The sequence below is a fragment of the Anoplophora glabripennis genome, unplaced genomic scaffold (assembly GCF_000390285.2).
Source record: "Anoplophora glabripennis isolate ALB-LARVAE unplaced genomic scaffold, Agla_2.0 scaffold510, whole genome shotgun sequence".
NCBI lineage: Eukaryota > Metazoa > Arthropoda > Insecta > Coleoptera > Cerambycidae > Anoplophora > Anoplophora glabripennis.
The window spans coordinates 188,479-206,200 of record NW_019416728.1 but is presented as its reverse complement, the minus strand read 5'-3'; the positions used below and the strand labels follow the sequence as shown (position 1 = coordinate 206,200).

At 34.9% G+C, this 17,722-nt stretch overlaps 3 protein-coding genes across 3 annotated transcripts in view; 2 read left to right on the top strand and 1 right to left on the bottom strand.

The window, feature by feature from the left end:
- Positions 1-6,567, bottom strand: part of LOC108908352 — a 66,880-nt gene extending 60,313 nt beyond the window's left edge. Inside the window, exon 1 of the mRNA XM_018712384.1 lies at positions 6,241-6,567. The gene's annotated coding sequence lies outside the window, so the exon portion shown is untranslated. The remainder of the gene's footprint in view (positions 1-6,240) is intronic.
- Positions 6,568-8,081: 1,514 nt separating this feature from the next.
- On the top strand, positions 8,082-9,945 carry LOC108908343 (TGF-beta-activated kinase 1 and MAP3K7-binding protein 1). The gene is made up of 3 exons (XM_018712374.2): positions 8,082-8,834; positions 8,901-9,157; positions 9,287-9,945. The coding sequence occupies exons 1-3, from the start codon at positions 8,129-8,131 to the stop codon at positions 9,725-9,727; spliced, it is 1,404 nt and encodes a 467-aa protein (XP_018567890.1). The 5' UTR covers positions 8,082-8,128; the 3' UTR covers positions 9,728-9,945.
- A 4,111-nt stretch (positions 9,946-14,056) lies between these two features.
- LOC108908338 (WD repeat-containing protein 63) overlaps positions 14,057-17,722 on the top strand; it is a 34,976-nt gene continuing 31,310 nt past the window's right edge. Inside the window, 1 exon segment of the mRNA XM_023455331.1 lies at positions 14,057-14,274. Within this exon segment, the coding sequence (XP_023311099.1) occupies positions 14,057-14,274 (218 nt within the window).

Below are 17,722 nucleotides of genomic sequence, written 5' to 3'. Positions count from 1 at the left end.
CACTAAGAAGTTTAATTGGGAAAAGTATGAAGATCCTAGGTATTATTCAAGTGTCTGAAAAAAATTGACAAATAAACTAGTATTTTTTGCAATTTTTTAAATGATTTTTCCGATTTTTGCAATAATAATAATAATTTTTTCGAATTGCAACTAACTCTATATTGTTCAAAATTTAATTACAAAACTTTTTTTCCTATTTTTTTATACTTTTTTGCAATAACAATTAAGCCCACGTTTTTTTATTTGCATAGAAAAATTATCATTTCTGATGTTATTTAGAAGCCGTTAAAGCAAAAATCTCCGATCATATGCGTTTTACCCAACCCGAAACAGATACCGCCTGGACTAATAGAGTAAAAGTCAGAACTATACCGAAATTTTGCTTCGTTTTCGAGCTACAATTAAGGGGTGCATTCTCACCCCTATTTCCAATTTCCACCCTCTAATTTAATAGCACTCCGCGATTTTTTTTCATCTAAAATGACCATTTGAACGATTAATGTAATAAAATATCTTGAACGTCATAGTTCCTTATAAAATCCTATATTCAATAGCCAATAAAGTAGGGCGTATGGAACAAGAAGGGATTAAACAATTTTGGGAACGTCACGCGAGGTTGTCGTAACCACAAAGCTTCTGTGGAACATACATGTACGGTGTGCGTTAATGTTCGCAGAAGTCCACAAGCCCAACTAATATTTCAATTTTTTATAAAATCTAAATGAAAATCCTTCANAAAAAAGAGTTAGTTAGCAGCTTGCAATTGACAAACTTGGTCAATAGTCATTAGCCTTTTGTTATATGTTGCGAGGGTGAGCGGTGGCGGACCGTTGGTTCCTTGTTCTGTAATATTTGGACAATTGTGCATTAAACTTTGTTTAATTAATCATTAATAAACCGTGCACGTTATCCTGAGTTTTCTTAGAGTGCATGATGGAGTCCTCAGAGGAACTTCACCCTCTAATTACCCCCTTGTCTCCGACAAGTATAACAGCCTACCAATTTAAAACTTTAGTGACTAATATATTGTAATAATGTTTTTTCAATATTAAATCGTTGTTTTGCCCCGTCACAGAAAAAAATAGTGTATTATACACGGGAAAAAAGTAGATTTTACCTCTCCGTTTTTTGTCTCCCTCCGCTTCGCGTCGGGAGACAACACAACCTCGAGCTAAATTCTAGTACTTTTTTCCCTTGTATAATAAATATCTATTATTTTTATTAATTTCAACGCTCTGTATCTCATAAACGGTAATTTTCTGCGTCTATGTTCATAGAGCAAAGTGATGTTAATTTTTGTTATTTAAAACTGTTCCGAAGTTTGTCTATTAAAATCTGGACCACCCAAATGTGTTTTATTTTCCCTATTTCAACGCATTGTTTACTTGAATAATATGTTTCATAACTCGTAAACCATTCACTTTTCGATAAAAATAAAAGAATGTTTTTTCATCCGGAATATTACAGACTATTATAAAATGTATTCATATTACCAATTAATTCAGTGGCGTAGAAGTTTTACTTTAAATAAGTAAACGACATCCTTGTTTCTCCGTCACTGGTCTTTGAATTTGGACTATGTGCATACAAAACTAGGGGAAATATTTGAAAAAAAATCTGTACCAAATTTGGATAAATTTGATAGCCGTTTTCCAGACTTTTAAAAAAATTGTTTTATTTTTGTTAATTTCAACGCCCTGTATCTCATAAACAGTGGCTTTCTGCGCCTAAGTTCATAGAGCAAAGTGATGTTAATTTTTGTTGTTTAGTAGTTTCCGGATTAAAATCTGGACCACCCGTATATAGAGTAAAAGTCAGAACTATACCGAAATTTTGCTTCGATTTCGAGCTACAATTAAAAAACTGAAAGGGGTGCATTTTCACCCCTATCTCCAATTTCTACCCTCTAATTTAATAGCACTCCGCGGTTTTTTTCATCTAAAATGACCATTTGAACGATTCATGTAATAAAATATCTTGAACGTCATAGTTCCTTATAAAATCCTATATTCAATAGCCTATAAAGTCGGGAACAAGAAGGGATTAAACAATTTTGGGAACGTCACGCGAGGTTGTCGTAACCACAAAGCTTCTTTGGAACATACATGTAAGGCGTGCGTTAATGTTCGCAGAAGTCCACAAGCCCAACTAATATTTCAATTTTTTATAAAATCTAAATGAAAATCCTTCTCACGAACGTAGTTTTTCGGTAATATTGCAAATGCAACTGAAAATTTCCAAATTAATTTAAAGCCGTTTGACCTTGAATATTTGAAAATTTTAGTCAGCGGCGCTTTTTTTCTTTTTAGTCCGGGCACCAGGAAAGAAATCGCAGCGTTTTGAAACTATCAGGGTTGCTTTGGGACACTTTGAGGTTGAAAAGTTAGTCAATATCCTTGTTTTATCCATTATATACAAAGTTGTGCCAAATTATTTAAATATTCCCAATTATGCAATTTTTTACCTTGTTTCCAACCAATATTCTCAGTTTTCAAAACCCAGCTTGGATTTCCTGTACAATCATTACTTCCCGATTGCCAAAGTCAAAAATGACTTTTTTGTTTTGACCGACGATACCTTAGCGATAAATCATCCACAAGTTATTTTCCAAACTTATTTCTCGAAACGTAAACAATTAGAAAAGTACCTATAAATAATTTCTTCTGTGGGAGTCTACTTTTGACCAAATTCGGAACTGGAAACAATTTTATGGGTCTTTTGACTCCAAACCCGGAAACAGTACAACCACTTTGACCTCTTTGCACCAAATCAAGAAAAACATTCCAACCTCGACACTGTGGGATAGCAATTCGTACGTTGTAGGCGGATGTTAAACGAGCGACCGAAATGGTCATAAATATTCCAAAAAGGAGAATTTCCTCTTCCAACCAACCGTCTTTTTTAATTGTTGTTCTCGATGGAAATCTGATGCTTATCGGTGCCTACGCGTGGCCATTCAAGAGTTCGACGATCTAGCAGGCATATTCGATTCGGCTGCTAATTAGTTTGGGAGACAATAAATTAACCAGGAATCCGGCAAAAAAACTACAAGATTAATTGACTGGTCAGAAAGTATTGTCGTTGGTTAAGTTTTGCTCATATTAAAGTTATTCATCAAAAACCGAGCGTTATAATACAAGATTTGATTTAAAGACAAAAGAAAAACGTTAAGGCGGGTCGATTTTTATTTGTCCAAGGCGTTCTTTCATGTAAAAACAATCATGCGGCATATCAGCGCTCTCTACTGACACTTGTGGGTTAAACCGTGTCAAAATGAGTAGGTAGAGCTGATTTATTGTTAACTTTAATGTAAGATAACTTGTAAAATTAAGTCACTGGGACTGAAATCTAGTGGGCTAGGCGGTCGTTCTCGATTTTTAATAAATCAGATATTTAAGGTAAATAATTCTGAAGCTTTTTTTTTACAGCTGAATTTCTTAAAGGTGATATTTTAAATTTTTGAGCTTCAAATCCTGAAACTAGAAACTTCAAGCTTTAATTTGCTTTTTTATTATTACTCTAGGACAATTTTTCGCCAAGTTACAAAACCTAAAAATTTAGGGTTCCTTTTAATCTTTAATTTTTGGGACTAATTCTTTAATTTTCAACGAAACTATAATTATAATAACGTTACCAAACAAGCAAATAGCAATATTTAAAATAAAGTTACTACCAATTCCTTAATTAACTTTGAATATTGTTAATGAAAGCCTTAATCCTGCAGCAAATTTATAAAGAAAAATTGAACCAAAATTATCGATAAGTTTACAACAGACTTGCCAAATTAATATTTCCTGGCAACGTTGTTGGGTGGCCATTACAGCGTTGTTGCCAATTTCTTTTAAAACTTTACAACTTTTTTTGTAAATTGTCGCAGCAATTTTATTTTGTTTACTTGGGTAGGCTTTAATTTGACACTGTGAAAGTTTTTCTTTTTTCCTTAACAAAAATTTTAAAATGGGAGTGAAATTATGCTTATACAGGGTGTTTCAGGATTAAGTCGACAAACTTTAAGGAGATATTCCNATTTTGAAATCTTCTTTTAATTTCGAATAATCCTATTGAAATCTTAAATAATCATTGAAATCTACTAAAATAACTCTGAAATCTCCTGAAATGTTTTGTAATCGGTTGAAAGATATTGTAATCTTTATTATTTATATGAAATTTGTATTTTTTTTAATCGATATTGAAATCTGCAGATACATTACAAGAGATTTCAGAAATTTTGTAATCTTCGTACGTTTTTTCCTTAGCGGATCGCCCCTCGAGTAGAAGTCCCGCAAGCAACCAGTGGCGGAATTATGGGGACTCAGACTCATTAAATTATAAAAAAATTAATACGGCCCTACTGAAAATAAAAAATGATGCTGTTTTTAGATAGAACAGTTTGTTATTGACAAAAAGTGTACATTCACTTTTTTTCCTAACTCTTATAGTTTCATGGCAAAATTGATTTTTCGGAAGGGTGCTTCTGGATTCTGTCGATAAACTTTAGGAAGACTTTCCTCATAAAACCTTAAAAAATACAGTACCTATTAAAACTGGTCTTAGTCTCGAGTATGTGTAAGTCAAATAAGCCTTTTTGTCTCCTTTTCCCTTGGGTTTAACCAATAGTATTAAAATTATTTAGGAGATGATTCGTTTTTGAGATATAGGGTGTCTTTTTTTGAAAAAAAAATTATGTTGATGAAAACAATAGAAATATTTAAGTACCTAACATCTAATGTGACTATGTCGTAATGCGACAACGTAACGACCCTTGCAATACTTCTATTTGTAAATTGAAACAACCAAAAAATTACCAATCACGACATCTAATTATGGAGGTACTGGCCTATCGACACTAAATTGCAGTTACTTCTCGACACGCTGGACTATTCGCTGTCTTAGATCTTCTAGGGTATCAACTTGCACCTCGTAGACTTTTTGTTTAACAGCACCCCAAACGAAATAATCCATCAGTGTCAAGTCCGGTGAACATGCGGGCCACGCTGCGGGTCCCCCACGACCAATCCATCGCCTGCGATAATTAATGTTTAACCACTTCCTAGGACCTCTCCCAAAATGGGCAGGAGAACCATCTAGTTGAAACCAATTGTTCCTTCGAGTATTAAGCGGTACATCTTCTAACAGATCTTGAAAACCATTTTCAAGGAACTCGGTAAACATGTCAGCAGTTAACCGATGCGGAAGGAAGTAGGGACCAACTATAGTGTGGTCCAACACACCCAATCATACGTTACATTGGAATTCATTGTGAAAACTATGTTCCCTTACCACCCGTGGATTCTCGTAGGACCAAATATGGTTGTTCCTTTGGTTTAAAATTTCCCTTCGAGTAAATGTTGCCTCATCTGTCCACATTACTTTTTGCGATCATCATTCTCTGCTTGGTTTATTTAAAGTTTATCGACAGAATCCAGAAGCACCCTTCCGAAATATCAATTTTGCCATGAAACTATAAGAGTTAGAAAAAAAAGTGAATGTATATTTTTTGTCAATAACTGCTCTATGTAAAAACAGCATCATTTTTTTTTTCAGTGGAGCCGTATTAATTTTTTTTATAATTTAATGAGTCTGAGTCCCCATAACTCCGCCACTGGTTGCTTGCGGGACTTCTACTTCTATGGGAAAATGGTATCTTATAAAAAGATGTGTCAAGCCAAATTTGGCTTAAATAGCCTTCTTCATTTAGAAGTTATTTAAAAAAATCGAATTTTTTAAAAATCTTTAACGCCCTATATTTCGAAAATGAAGCATCTCTAGAAAAAAATTTATACTTGATTTTTTTCTTATTTTTTTTATGAGGAATATCTCCTTAAAGTTTGTCGACTTAATCCTGAAACACCCTGTATAGTGGTTTTATTTTATTTTCTACATGATTTTTGTAGTAGATGCTCTGGTTCTGTAACATTTGTCGTATTTTATCATGTTTCAAACCCATAATTCGATTATGGGACGAATTTAAGTAACTATTTAAAAATACGGAAAATCGTCGATCTGGCGCCGTATTCAACCGAGTATATTCAACCATTGTCAGTTATAAAAAAATACTCCAGATTTTCATAGTAACATCTCTAGATTTCGAGAAATTTTAGGGAATGCCGGAAATCATATAAAGGTTTTGCACAAAGATTGAATAATATTCAGTAACGCATTTTAATCTTATTAAAAATCATGACAATCTTAATTTTGAGGTTATTTTCTGTAGGATAAATTTGTAAATTGTGTACTTACAGCTTCCTTTTCTTCAGCTCAGCCTCAGTTGTGTCAGTCAATAACAATAAACAGCGCTTTAAATCCAACCACAGACATTTGTAAGGCGAAACAGTTAAAGTCCCCAGAACAACAAACACAATAAGTAACACACAAACTGAATTAAATCACGTACGCGCGTCTACAGCGCGGCGAAAAACAAAAAAAGTCGACACAACTCGGGCTATTCTTTAGAAAAACAACTCCGCTGCAAGGAAAATCGGACGGGAACGGGCGACTTCGCGTATCGCGATCACACACATTTTCGATTTACTCGGAACGAAGCTCGCGCCTTACTCCTGACGCCGCGAAAGGTGGGCCGCGAATGAGCGCCGCTCGATTGTTTTTTTCCGAGAGGGATCGCAATACACCGCGCTCTTTGATGCGAGCGAATCTGGGTTAGGCCGCGGGGTTTCTCTGCAGGCAACAGGGTCGCGACACAGGGTTTTTCACAGGGGGGCACGAGTGTAGTAGAAGTTTGGCTGTCATAATGTCAATAGACGACAGTATACATAAAAAAAACTTATAACCTAATCACGCACAATATTTTCTTAAAAAACAACTTTATTCTGCTACATAAACACTCAAGCATAACGCTTCTTGCAGCTTTTATATAGCATAACCTCTAAATCTCAAAATCAACTCTAAAAACACAAACACCTCACAAGATCTCTTCTTCTTCTTCTTATTCGAGCTATTCAAATTCGGGCGGAATTTAAACTTTAACACACAACCATTTTTGAGGAAAAAAATTGTCAAATTCTAAGTTAATTTTTTATGTTTTTTATAAACAAGTTCAAATTTGTTTGAATCCTTAAAATATAAATGTACACATTTAAATTCGCCCTGTATTTGGGTAACGATTTTCTAAAAATAAAAGTTTTCTACGATCTTTTTATCGATATTGCTACAATTTTTTTCTTTGGATGTTCTTGGACTTTTGCTTAACCACGGTCGAAGTGCTTCTTCATTTCGACACCCAGTGCATAAATCAAATATTTACGACTTATGTTTATGTAAAAGCAGAATTTAATGAGAGAAACCAATTATTTTGCAACAATAATTACAAAAAAAAGCCGCTAATCACTTAAAACAAAAGCAGTAATGGAAATAAATAATAAATATTTAATTAAACCTGAAGAAAGTGTAAAAAATCGTTATTTTATGTTTCTGATTTAAAAATTTCTATATTTTAATACTACTTTACAATTTTACAACTTTTATATTATCTTTCCACACTATTCTAAAAATTCTCCGACTTTGCAAAGCATAATCTCACATCCACCGTCAATTATTGCTTCCACGCCACACCCCGTATATATTAAACGGATTGAAAGCGAGCCTCGTGCTTTAGTTTAAACGTTTAAAGTCATGATCCAGTGTCTCTGCATTATGATTTAAATTAATTGTAAGTCGAGCCCTGTCACTTTCCCAGCAAGAAGCCAAACCCTAAAGTTCACCGTATTTTTTGCGGCATTTAAATTTTTTCCGCTCCGAGCAAGCCTCGACCGAGCCGCGAACGCAAAAACGTGATTTCGGAATGTCGACAACGAAAGGAAAGGTTAATTAAATTAGAATAACAATTGCTATCTCACGCGGTATATCTCTTTTAGTGTAGTAGGCCTCGAGTTTAAATCGTCATTACTCATAAAAAAGAATGTCAAACACCATAGTGGTTGATTTTTTCTTATTTCTACTTTATTTTTAAAATAAGATCAAATGTTTATGTTTTTATAGTATCACAGCTAGGCAACCTATTAAATACTCAGCTTGTAAACCTGGTTGCCTATCTCATAAACTTGAACTGTCACTGTATACTCAGTTTTTAATTACAGGTTATGTTTACGATCATTGCAAAAGTAGTGAAATAATGCGTTCCTTAAAGTCCCAACACTCCCAAAACTCGAGTTACAAGGACGCCCAAAGCTGGACAGACGATCTGCCGGTCTGCAAAAACACCGGGATAGGATTTTCCACGAATCAACGTTACAGAGAGGATGGGCACCCCCAGGAGATGCACCACTACGAAGACTGCAGCTGTCACTTCAAATTCGACGATATTTTCTACTGGTACGCCGTCTTCGACGGACACGAGGGCAAGCGAGCTGCGGATTTCTGCTCCCAGAGGATGACAGCCGAAATTTACTTTTCACAATTAAACGAGAAAGAAACCACAGACGAAGAAGTGAAGGAAATGCTTCGACAGGCCTTCATAACTGTCGAAAAGGGGTACATGGAGAGCGTGGAGGACCTGCTAGCGGAGCGGACAAGCTTGATGTACGACATACCGGAAGGCTTGAACTCGTACGAGGCTTACAAGGAGGTCCCGCACGTTGTGGAGGGCCTCAACAGGTTGAACTGTGAATTATCTTCCGGTACAGCTGCAGCTGTGGCGTTGATCTGTAAGAATAAGCTCTACGTGGCCAACGTTGGTAATTGTCGTGTGTTGTTGTGTCAAACCGATCAGAATTCGGTACTGAAAGTGGTTCAGTTAAGCGTCGATCACGATTTGAAGAACGAGGACGAACTGCTCAGGCTGTCGCAGAACGGCATAAATATTAAGAATTTGAGACACAGTAAGTGTTAGTCATTTATAATTTGTGAAAACAAGAGAAATAGACATATTTCTTTGATTTTTCTAGGTTCTCGTCTTGGCAATCAAGAAAATACCCGTTGTCTGGGCAATTACAACGTAAAGGGTGGCTATAAAGACTTTGAAGACCTAGCGATGGCAGCGCAAGAGCCAATAATCGCCGAACCTGATATTCATGGTGGCATCACGTTGGACGAATCCTGCCGATTTTTGTTACTGATGTCTGCCGGGTTGTACAAGTCTATCGAAGAAGCAACGGGCACCGATCAAGTTAACAAATACATCGCTCAGTGTGTCGTGGAACAGGTGAGTCTAAAATCTATTTTAGAAATTAATTTTTAATGTTCTGCATAATTTAATTTTACTTCTCTCTTAATTCTCAATCCAAATAATTGTCTTGACACATGACCTGGCAATTATTTTCGTACGTTCTAGTTCCGCGAGCAAGCAACGCTGACGGGCGTGGCCCAGGCGGTGGTGGACAAGGCCGTCCGTCTCCATCACGACTGGTACATGTCCAGTTCCATCAACCACTCGTGCACCCCAGAAAGGGAAGACATAACCCTCGTACTGAGGAACTTCAACTACCCTCTTCCGAATGCCATAACCTCGCCCACTAACCCGTCGGTTACTTTCAACCCGATACCCACGGTCAGGGGCGGTTCTACCTGTCAGTCGACGCTTACCAACACCAGAACGGGGGATACCACCAACAGGTCCATCGACACGACGAACAGTTCCGACGTGAAGACCGAGACTGACGACGGGATGGGGCCGGATATGAAAATCGAGGCGTACGTGGATTTTTCAGATTTTTACAGGAATTTTAGTATAGCCAAGCAGAACGGGACCTTGCCGGAGGGTCTGGACTTTTAGTGTGATATTTTGTTTGCCGTTGGTGGCTAAAATCGATATCTGTATATAATTTAGCAATTATTTTAATCGTAGATGTAAGGGTGTGACGAGGAAAAAGGCAATTTTGGAATTTGTGCCTTACAAAGGTAACCATATTAATACCAAATTGTTTAAACTTTAAATTATATATCATTAAGTATTAAAAACTTTGTTTTTTTTTCTCGAATATGATCTCAAAAAGCGGTTTCTAATTTTTAAACTTTCAACATATCTGGTTTGATTCATTTTGGCTTAGAAACAATTTCTTACAATTACATACATATGAATATAATCAATTATTGGTAAATTACCTACCTATATTGGTGACGTATTGTTTCACTCATAGAACCATAGAACAGTGAAGAATCTACTTTTTAATATGGCTGACTTGTTCAAGGTCACAGTTCTTGAACCCCTTAAATTATTTTTATAAAAAAGTGTGTGTCTTTAGTGATTTGTGTACTGTGGTACATACATACAGGATGTCCGCAAATTTTACCGACAACGTTTGACTGCATATTTACGACGATAAATAAATAGGATCTACGGAAAAAAGTTAAATAAAATATTTTTGGTGTTTGATTTTGATACAATCCGTGTCACTGCTACACAAACCGAAACGTACAGACCTGCAAATAATGCCATTTTTCTGAAGAATGGCTTTTTGTAGGCGATTTTCTCAAGTGACGATATTTTTTAAATAAAACGACCTTTTCAATGTTGCTGCCTGTTTTAAAAAAATACGACCACTGTAAAAATTTTGACCGCTAAAAGGTAGAGGTAACCGTAGAAAACTATCACCCAGTATATCGATTTGACTAAAGCTTTAGGAAATAATACGCCATAAATGTGCCAAATGACCACTTTGAAGGCCTGTAACTCAAAAACCAATACATTTTTATTTAACTTTTTTTTTTCGTAGATCGTGTTTATTTATCGTCGTGAATATGCAGTCAAACGTTGTCGGTGAAATTTGCGGACACCCTGTATAATATGCACATGTGCCTAATCCACTTCTATAAAACATGGCGGTGTTTGTTTACATCTGTATAATTTGTGTTTTCTATTGATCATTATAATTCTCTATGAATATAATTAGTTATTGCNTCTAATTTTTAAACTTTCAACATATCTGGTTTGATTCATTTTGGCTTAGAAACAATTTCTTACAATTACATACATATGAATATAATCAATTATTGGTAAATTACCTACCTATATTGGTGAAGTATTGTTTCACTCATAGAACCATAGAACAGTGAAGAATATACTTTTTAATATGGCTTGTTCAAGGTCACAGTTCTTGAACCCCTTAAATTCTTTTTATAAAAAAGTGTGTGTCTTTAGTGATTTGTGTACTGTGGTACATACATACAGGGTGTCCGCAAATTTTACCGACAACGTTTGACTGCATATTTACGACGATAAATAAATAGGATCTACGGAATAAAGTTAAATAAAATATTTTTGGTGTTTGAGTTACAAGATTTTGATACAATCCGTGTCACTGCTACGCAACCCGAAATGTACAGACCTGCAAATAATGCCATTTTTTCTGAAGAATGGCTTTCTATAGGCGATTTTCTCAAGTGACAATATTTTTTAAATAAAACGACCTTTTCAATGTTGCTGCCTGTTTTAAAAAAATACGACCACTGTAAAAATTTTGACCGCTAAAAGGGAGAGGGAACCGGAGAAAACTATCACCCAGTATATCGATTTGACTAATGCTTTAAGAAATAATACGCCATAAATGTGCTAAATGACAACTTTGAAGGCCTGTGAACTCAAAAACCAAAAAATGTTTATTTAACTTATTTTTCGTAGATCGTATTTATTTATCGTCGTGAATATGCAGTCAAACGTTGTCGGTGAAATTTGCGGACACCCTGTATAATATACACGTGCCTAATTCACTTCTATAAAACATGGCGGTGTTTGTTTACATCTGTATAATTTGTGTTTTCTATTGATCATTAATTTTCTATTAATATAATTAGTTATTGCTAAATTACCTACTTGTATTAGTGAAGCTGTTATCAATTTCATTTGAGATAATAAAGTATTTACTATATTTTGAACATGAAAATATGCAAAGAAATAATTTCTCGAAATAATTTAAAATCCGTCGGCACTCATAGATCCACAGAGAACAGTGATGAATCTACTCCTTTTCAATATGGTCGACTTAACTCAAGGTCACAGCTCTTGAGCTCCCTTAAAATCCGTGTATATCCGTATGTTCTTAATAATTTTTTAGTATACCTCTAATGGTAGATAGAGATAGAAAAATATATATTTCCTTCACATTACTGTACAAAAGTAAAAAAAGGCTTTTTGGGCAAGAACGATTTTTTTTAGAGATTTAAAATGAAACTGCTTGTATTATTACCACTTGATTTTGGGTTAGAATGCTGAAATTTTGTCGCAAAAAGTAAATAAACTAACTCTTCCCCCAAATTTTCTAAAGAATTTTTATATTTAAACTATACAGGGTGTCTCACGCTGACTAGACATTAGACATATTTCAGAAACTACTTCGATTTTAATTTTGAAAATTTGAGTAATAGTGTTTTTGGGTATGCCCTTCTCAACTAAAATAATGGCGCCCACCTAACGATTCCTGTTATACCGTCATCTTGACGTCATCTTCGCTATTTTAAATGGAACACCCTGTATTATTGCAATTTTGAATTCTGCGTCAATTTTTAGGTGAACTTTTATAAAGGTTTCCTATTCTTAAAGTTAACCGTTTTTGATATATTTAATTTTTCTCAAAAAAAAATTAAAAAAGCACTGCCTAAATTAAAAAAATTTGTTTTACAATAATATAGTTATTATTAATTAAATTTATAGGGGACATAACTAAAACTCTAAGCTTCCTTGCCATAATTTCAAAATGATTTAATTTCATACAGGGTGGTAGAAATTTAATGCCGAATTTAGTCAACTTTAAACCATCTTAACTTATTTTTTTTTAATGGAACACCCTGTATATTTTGACGTTTTCCACTTGTCTTATTGCTGTCATTTGTATGCTAATTTCTATTAAGTATTATTCGTACCTAATTAAAATTACATCTTAGCTTACAATTTAAATTGTATACTCGTATACACAAATGTGAGATAGAATGCCGAGATTTTTGTTTTTGGAGTTACATGAAATCAGTTGTTTATGGAGAAACTATAAACACCTGAGAAGAATTTTAGCAGCAGGTTTTAAATGCTGCAAAGCCATTTCGCATTATGGATTTATACTTTAAAATAAGACAATCTTTTAATAAGCGCATTGATAAATGTATTGACACCCTGTATCTCTTTAACTATCAACTTTTGGACTAAATCGCAATATTTTTGCTTCGGAAATCCACCCATGAATTTTGGCTCAGTAACTCGGGACCACCCTGTATAATTACATACATTTATTTGACGGTATACTACGGATGGAATCTAGAGAGAGAGAGGTAAGGGGGCAAGATGTAAAGTGAGATGAAACTGGTCCGCGTTACGATCACGTGACAGAGCATTTACAGGTTCGTTAATGGCGATTTGTTATTTCCATTACGTGGTATTAAGTGTTATTGCGTATTTTACATACAGGTCGGAAAGTCACCATGGTTCATTGGTCGTTACGTGAAAGCGACAAAGTAAGTCATAGAAATCCATGCGATAGAGAAGGATGGCTATAATTAAAGGCGTCTCATAGTCACCGCCCGTTTCGCCCTTCCACAAATAAGATCCACTTCCACTTGTAATTCAGCGACCGGTGGTCATCTTTGTTGCTGTCGCTTTGTCAGTTCATGTTAGAGCAGCTACAATGCAGAGAAAGTCGGCTTTGGCTTCATCCATAGTACCTATACTGTTAAATTTATTAGTACATATTTGCTGAATCGACTCTTATTCGCTAAAAAAGAACGCAAATCCCTTCCTAACCCAATTATGTAAACAAAACAATACTCAATTCGTGTTTCCAGACTGACCGCCAGGTGGCGCCGAGAATACTGATTTACTGAGAATTTACCAATTCTCAACGTCATCTTTCAACTGGCACAGCCTTTTAGGGCTTATTTTTACGACGATATTTTTTTAACGTTTTCGTACGTGTCTTACATTCACAATCGTAAGTGTGTGACCTGATTTCTGGATACTCGTAATAACCATGCAATTACGCAACTACTAAAATTCTCGGCGCGCCTCTGCCTTGTTTGATCGATGACGACGCGATTCACCTCCATCGCCGAATTTTGACGCGGGGCGACGTTTCACGTCAACAAAGACTTGTCGGAGTAAAGTTAGGACTTCCTAGCGAAAATGGACGAAGAACAGCCAGCTTCCAAAACCGGCTTGACTTCCAAGAGCATGATAATAAGTCCTTCGGAGCACCAGAGCATGGTGTCCAAGTCCGCGCTGTTCGAGCACCGCTCGTCCGGGAAAAGGAAGAAGAGGCGGCGCCGCAGGCAAAAGGAGCTGTTCACCATCCAGGGGGTGGTCAAGGTGGTGTTGAGCGAGCTGGCGCAGAAAATCATAGGGTAATTCTGCTAAATACTTTAAAACCTTCAGAATATCGAGAAACAAAGCAAAAATATTACATTCCGATGTAGATACAGGGTGATTCACAAATGGTGACCAAAAATGACACCTCGTGTTCTTTGGTGAGTTTTAAGAGTAGTCTTTCCTATAAAGTTTTTATCTAGGACGCTTCGTTAAAAAGATACAGGGTGTTAAACTTCAAAAAATATTTTAAATTTTTTAAATAATTTAAAAACTAGTAAGTGAAATAATTTGAAATTGGGCACATGAATTAATGTAAGTATTGTCCAAAATCTGAGGACTTTTCCTGAAATTTACATGTTCCAGTGGCGGAGATNAGGTGATTCACAAATGATGACCAAAAATGACACCCCGTGTTCTTTGGTGAGTTTTAAGAGTAGTATTTCCTATAAAGTTTTTATCTAGGACGCTTCGTTAAAAAGATACAGGGTGTTAAACTTCAAAAAATATTTTAAATTTTTTAAATAATTTAAAAACTAGTAAGTGAAATAATTTGAAATTGGGCACATGAATTAATGTAAGTATTGTCCAAAATCTGAGGACTTTTCCTGAAATTTACATGTTCCAGTGGCGGAGATACAAGGTATTGGTGGCATATTTTTCTAAATAGAATAATACGCAACTGCTTTACGGTAACAGTCATGATATTTTCGGATTCGTCTTTATGTTTTCCGAAAAAATCCCGATTTTCGAGTAAAACTTAAAAAACCAACTGAAAACACTTTTACTTAAATGACATGACAAGCTCTAATCATTCCGTTATTTATTTGAATAAAGAAATTAATAACATTAGTCATAATTTTAATGATTTTATTTGAGTAAATGCTCAAAAATACCTACATTTCCACGAACACATGCCCGATACCTGTTTAGTAACGAAAATGTAATTTGTTCGTTAATTGTTGCTTGAATCTGATAAAAAGCATTATTTATTCTTTTTTCTAACTGCTCAGAATCTCAAAGTTGCTATCGCAGCCCACCATCTAATTTTAAAAAGGATTATATTCGAATATCGAAGTGTGATTTCAATTTGTTTTTTAAGTAATTACTCGAAAATCAGTCTTTTTTCGAAAAACATAAGAGAATAGTAATTTGTAGAATAATTGAAAGACGAATTCGAAAATATTATGGTTGCTACCATAATGCAGTGGCGTACTATTTTATTTAGAAAAATATGTCACCCATACCCTGCATCTCCGCCACTGGAGCATTTAAATTTTAGGAAAATCCCTCAGATTATGGACAATGTTTACATAAATACATGTGCCCAATTTTAAATTATTTCACTTAAGTACTAGTTTTTAAATTATTAAAAAAAAATTTAAATATTTTTAAGTTTTAACACCCTTTGTCTTTTTAACGGAGCGTCCTACATAAAAACTTTATAGGAAAGACTCCCCTGCCCTTAAAACTCACCAAAGAATACGAGGTTTCATTTTTGGTCATCGTTTGTGAATCACCCTGTATAACTAAGAATATACAAGGTGATTTCACTTTAAATATAGAAACTGCGGGATTAGATTCATTACCAAAAAATAAGTACAGCTTGCTCTATAAACTTTTTTCCTGCGGGACTCAGTATTCGAGACACAGGGTGTTAAAGTTTACCGAACAAAAAAAAATTTTTCTGCCATATCTTCATAATGCGCTGACGGAATTGTATGAAATTTACTACAGCGTATTCACTTAATTAGACCTTTTATTGAATGTAATATTAATCTTGTGGCGTTAACCAGTGGCTTGCTACTGGAAGTGCCGCCCCATTTTCCCAAGAAAAAAATACGCCACTGGCGGTTTTTTGTACAAATAATGTTACATTCAGGGACTGTTACGTTAAATGAATGAAAAATGTTTAATGGTGTTTTTTAATAGTAGCAGCTGTTTAGGAGATATTATTTGGGCTTATTTTTACTTTTTATTGAATTTTCCATATAAATTAATCCGTTTATTTGACGAAAACCTCCTAGTTTTAACCAGTCACGTGCTACTAAAGCGTCCGCCAACGTTTTTTTGAAGAGATAATTTTATTTCTGAAAAAATATTAAAATTAAATAATGAAATAACATTAGCAAATAGGTCGAGTAAGGAATAAAGTCCTAGCTCCTACAACAATTCTCCAAAACAAAGTTCTTCCGCATCGATACAGTTTTGGCATTTAATCTATTTATAGAGGAACTTATGACATGATTTTCCCTGAGGAGATTACAATTTTCCTCTATTTTTTTGTCACAATTCGTCTTGTGTTCATAAGCCCAACAAGGACTGCAGCTTCAGAAATAAATAAACAGAGTTAATCAATACTTTTGGCGAGTGAATGTGTACATTTTTTAACCAAAAAAAAAAACACTTTTTCAGACGGTTTTTCGGGAATAACCCAAAAAGTAAGTATTTTATCAAAAAAATCATTTTTATAAAAAATGTAGATTATAAAAAAAAAATAAAAATAATGGTGTGTTTGTGGTGTCTGTAGACCCAATACAAGCGGAGTAATAGCTCGTTGAAGGATGGTTCTTATTCGTCAAACGCAAAATTGAAAGTTTTAACGTGAAATAACCAAAAACCAATGCATTTTTCAGGGAACATTCATAGAACCTTTTTTAAAGTGCTTGAAAAAACCTCTAGTTTTATTTTTTATAAAAGTCCCTAGCGTCAAACCTAAGCGAGTTATGACGAACAATAATGTTGGTCCATATTTTTTTCGGCGACAAAAACGTGAATATCACCCCCTAATTACCACCCCAATTGAAAATAATCGTTACCACTTTACAATTTACTTTATTTATCTACTTGTAATATGCACTAGAAGTTTGACCGGTTTAAAGTGCATAGTTTTGAAAAAAGTTGAGCTTGAAATGAAAAGAGAATTTTTTTGTATTTTTGGAAAAAAATCTTTTCTTCAAAATAACTCAAAAACTATTAATGATCCGCAAAATTTTGTAGAGTACAAAATTGTAGGTTTCGCTTTCTTGAAAATTTTGTTTTTTTTTCTGTAGGATAAAAATTATATGGCTGTTTAAAGCTTGCATATACAGGGTGTTAAAAAACAGTCTAAAATATTTAAGGAGGTAATAGTAGGTATGAACCAAAATAAGCAGAAAAGTCTCAAGAAACATGGGTCCGCAAAGTAACGGTTGCGGAGATATGGAATGATAAACAGTACGTATTTGACAGTTGTTCTCAGTGCACAAGTTTTCTTTCGCTATGGCTGGTTACTCTAACGCAGAATTAACAGACATGAATTTCATGTATGGTCGTGCTAATGGGAACGCCACCGAAGCGCGACGTCTTTATGTTGACGCTTATCCAAATCGCCAGATTCCTTCACAACGCATGTTTGGAAGAATTCACCAAAGATTGCGTGATACCGGTTCCTTGAGCAAACAGTGCCATTTATCCGGAAGACCAAGGTCGGTATCCACTCCTAGA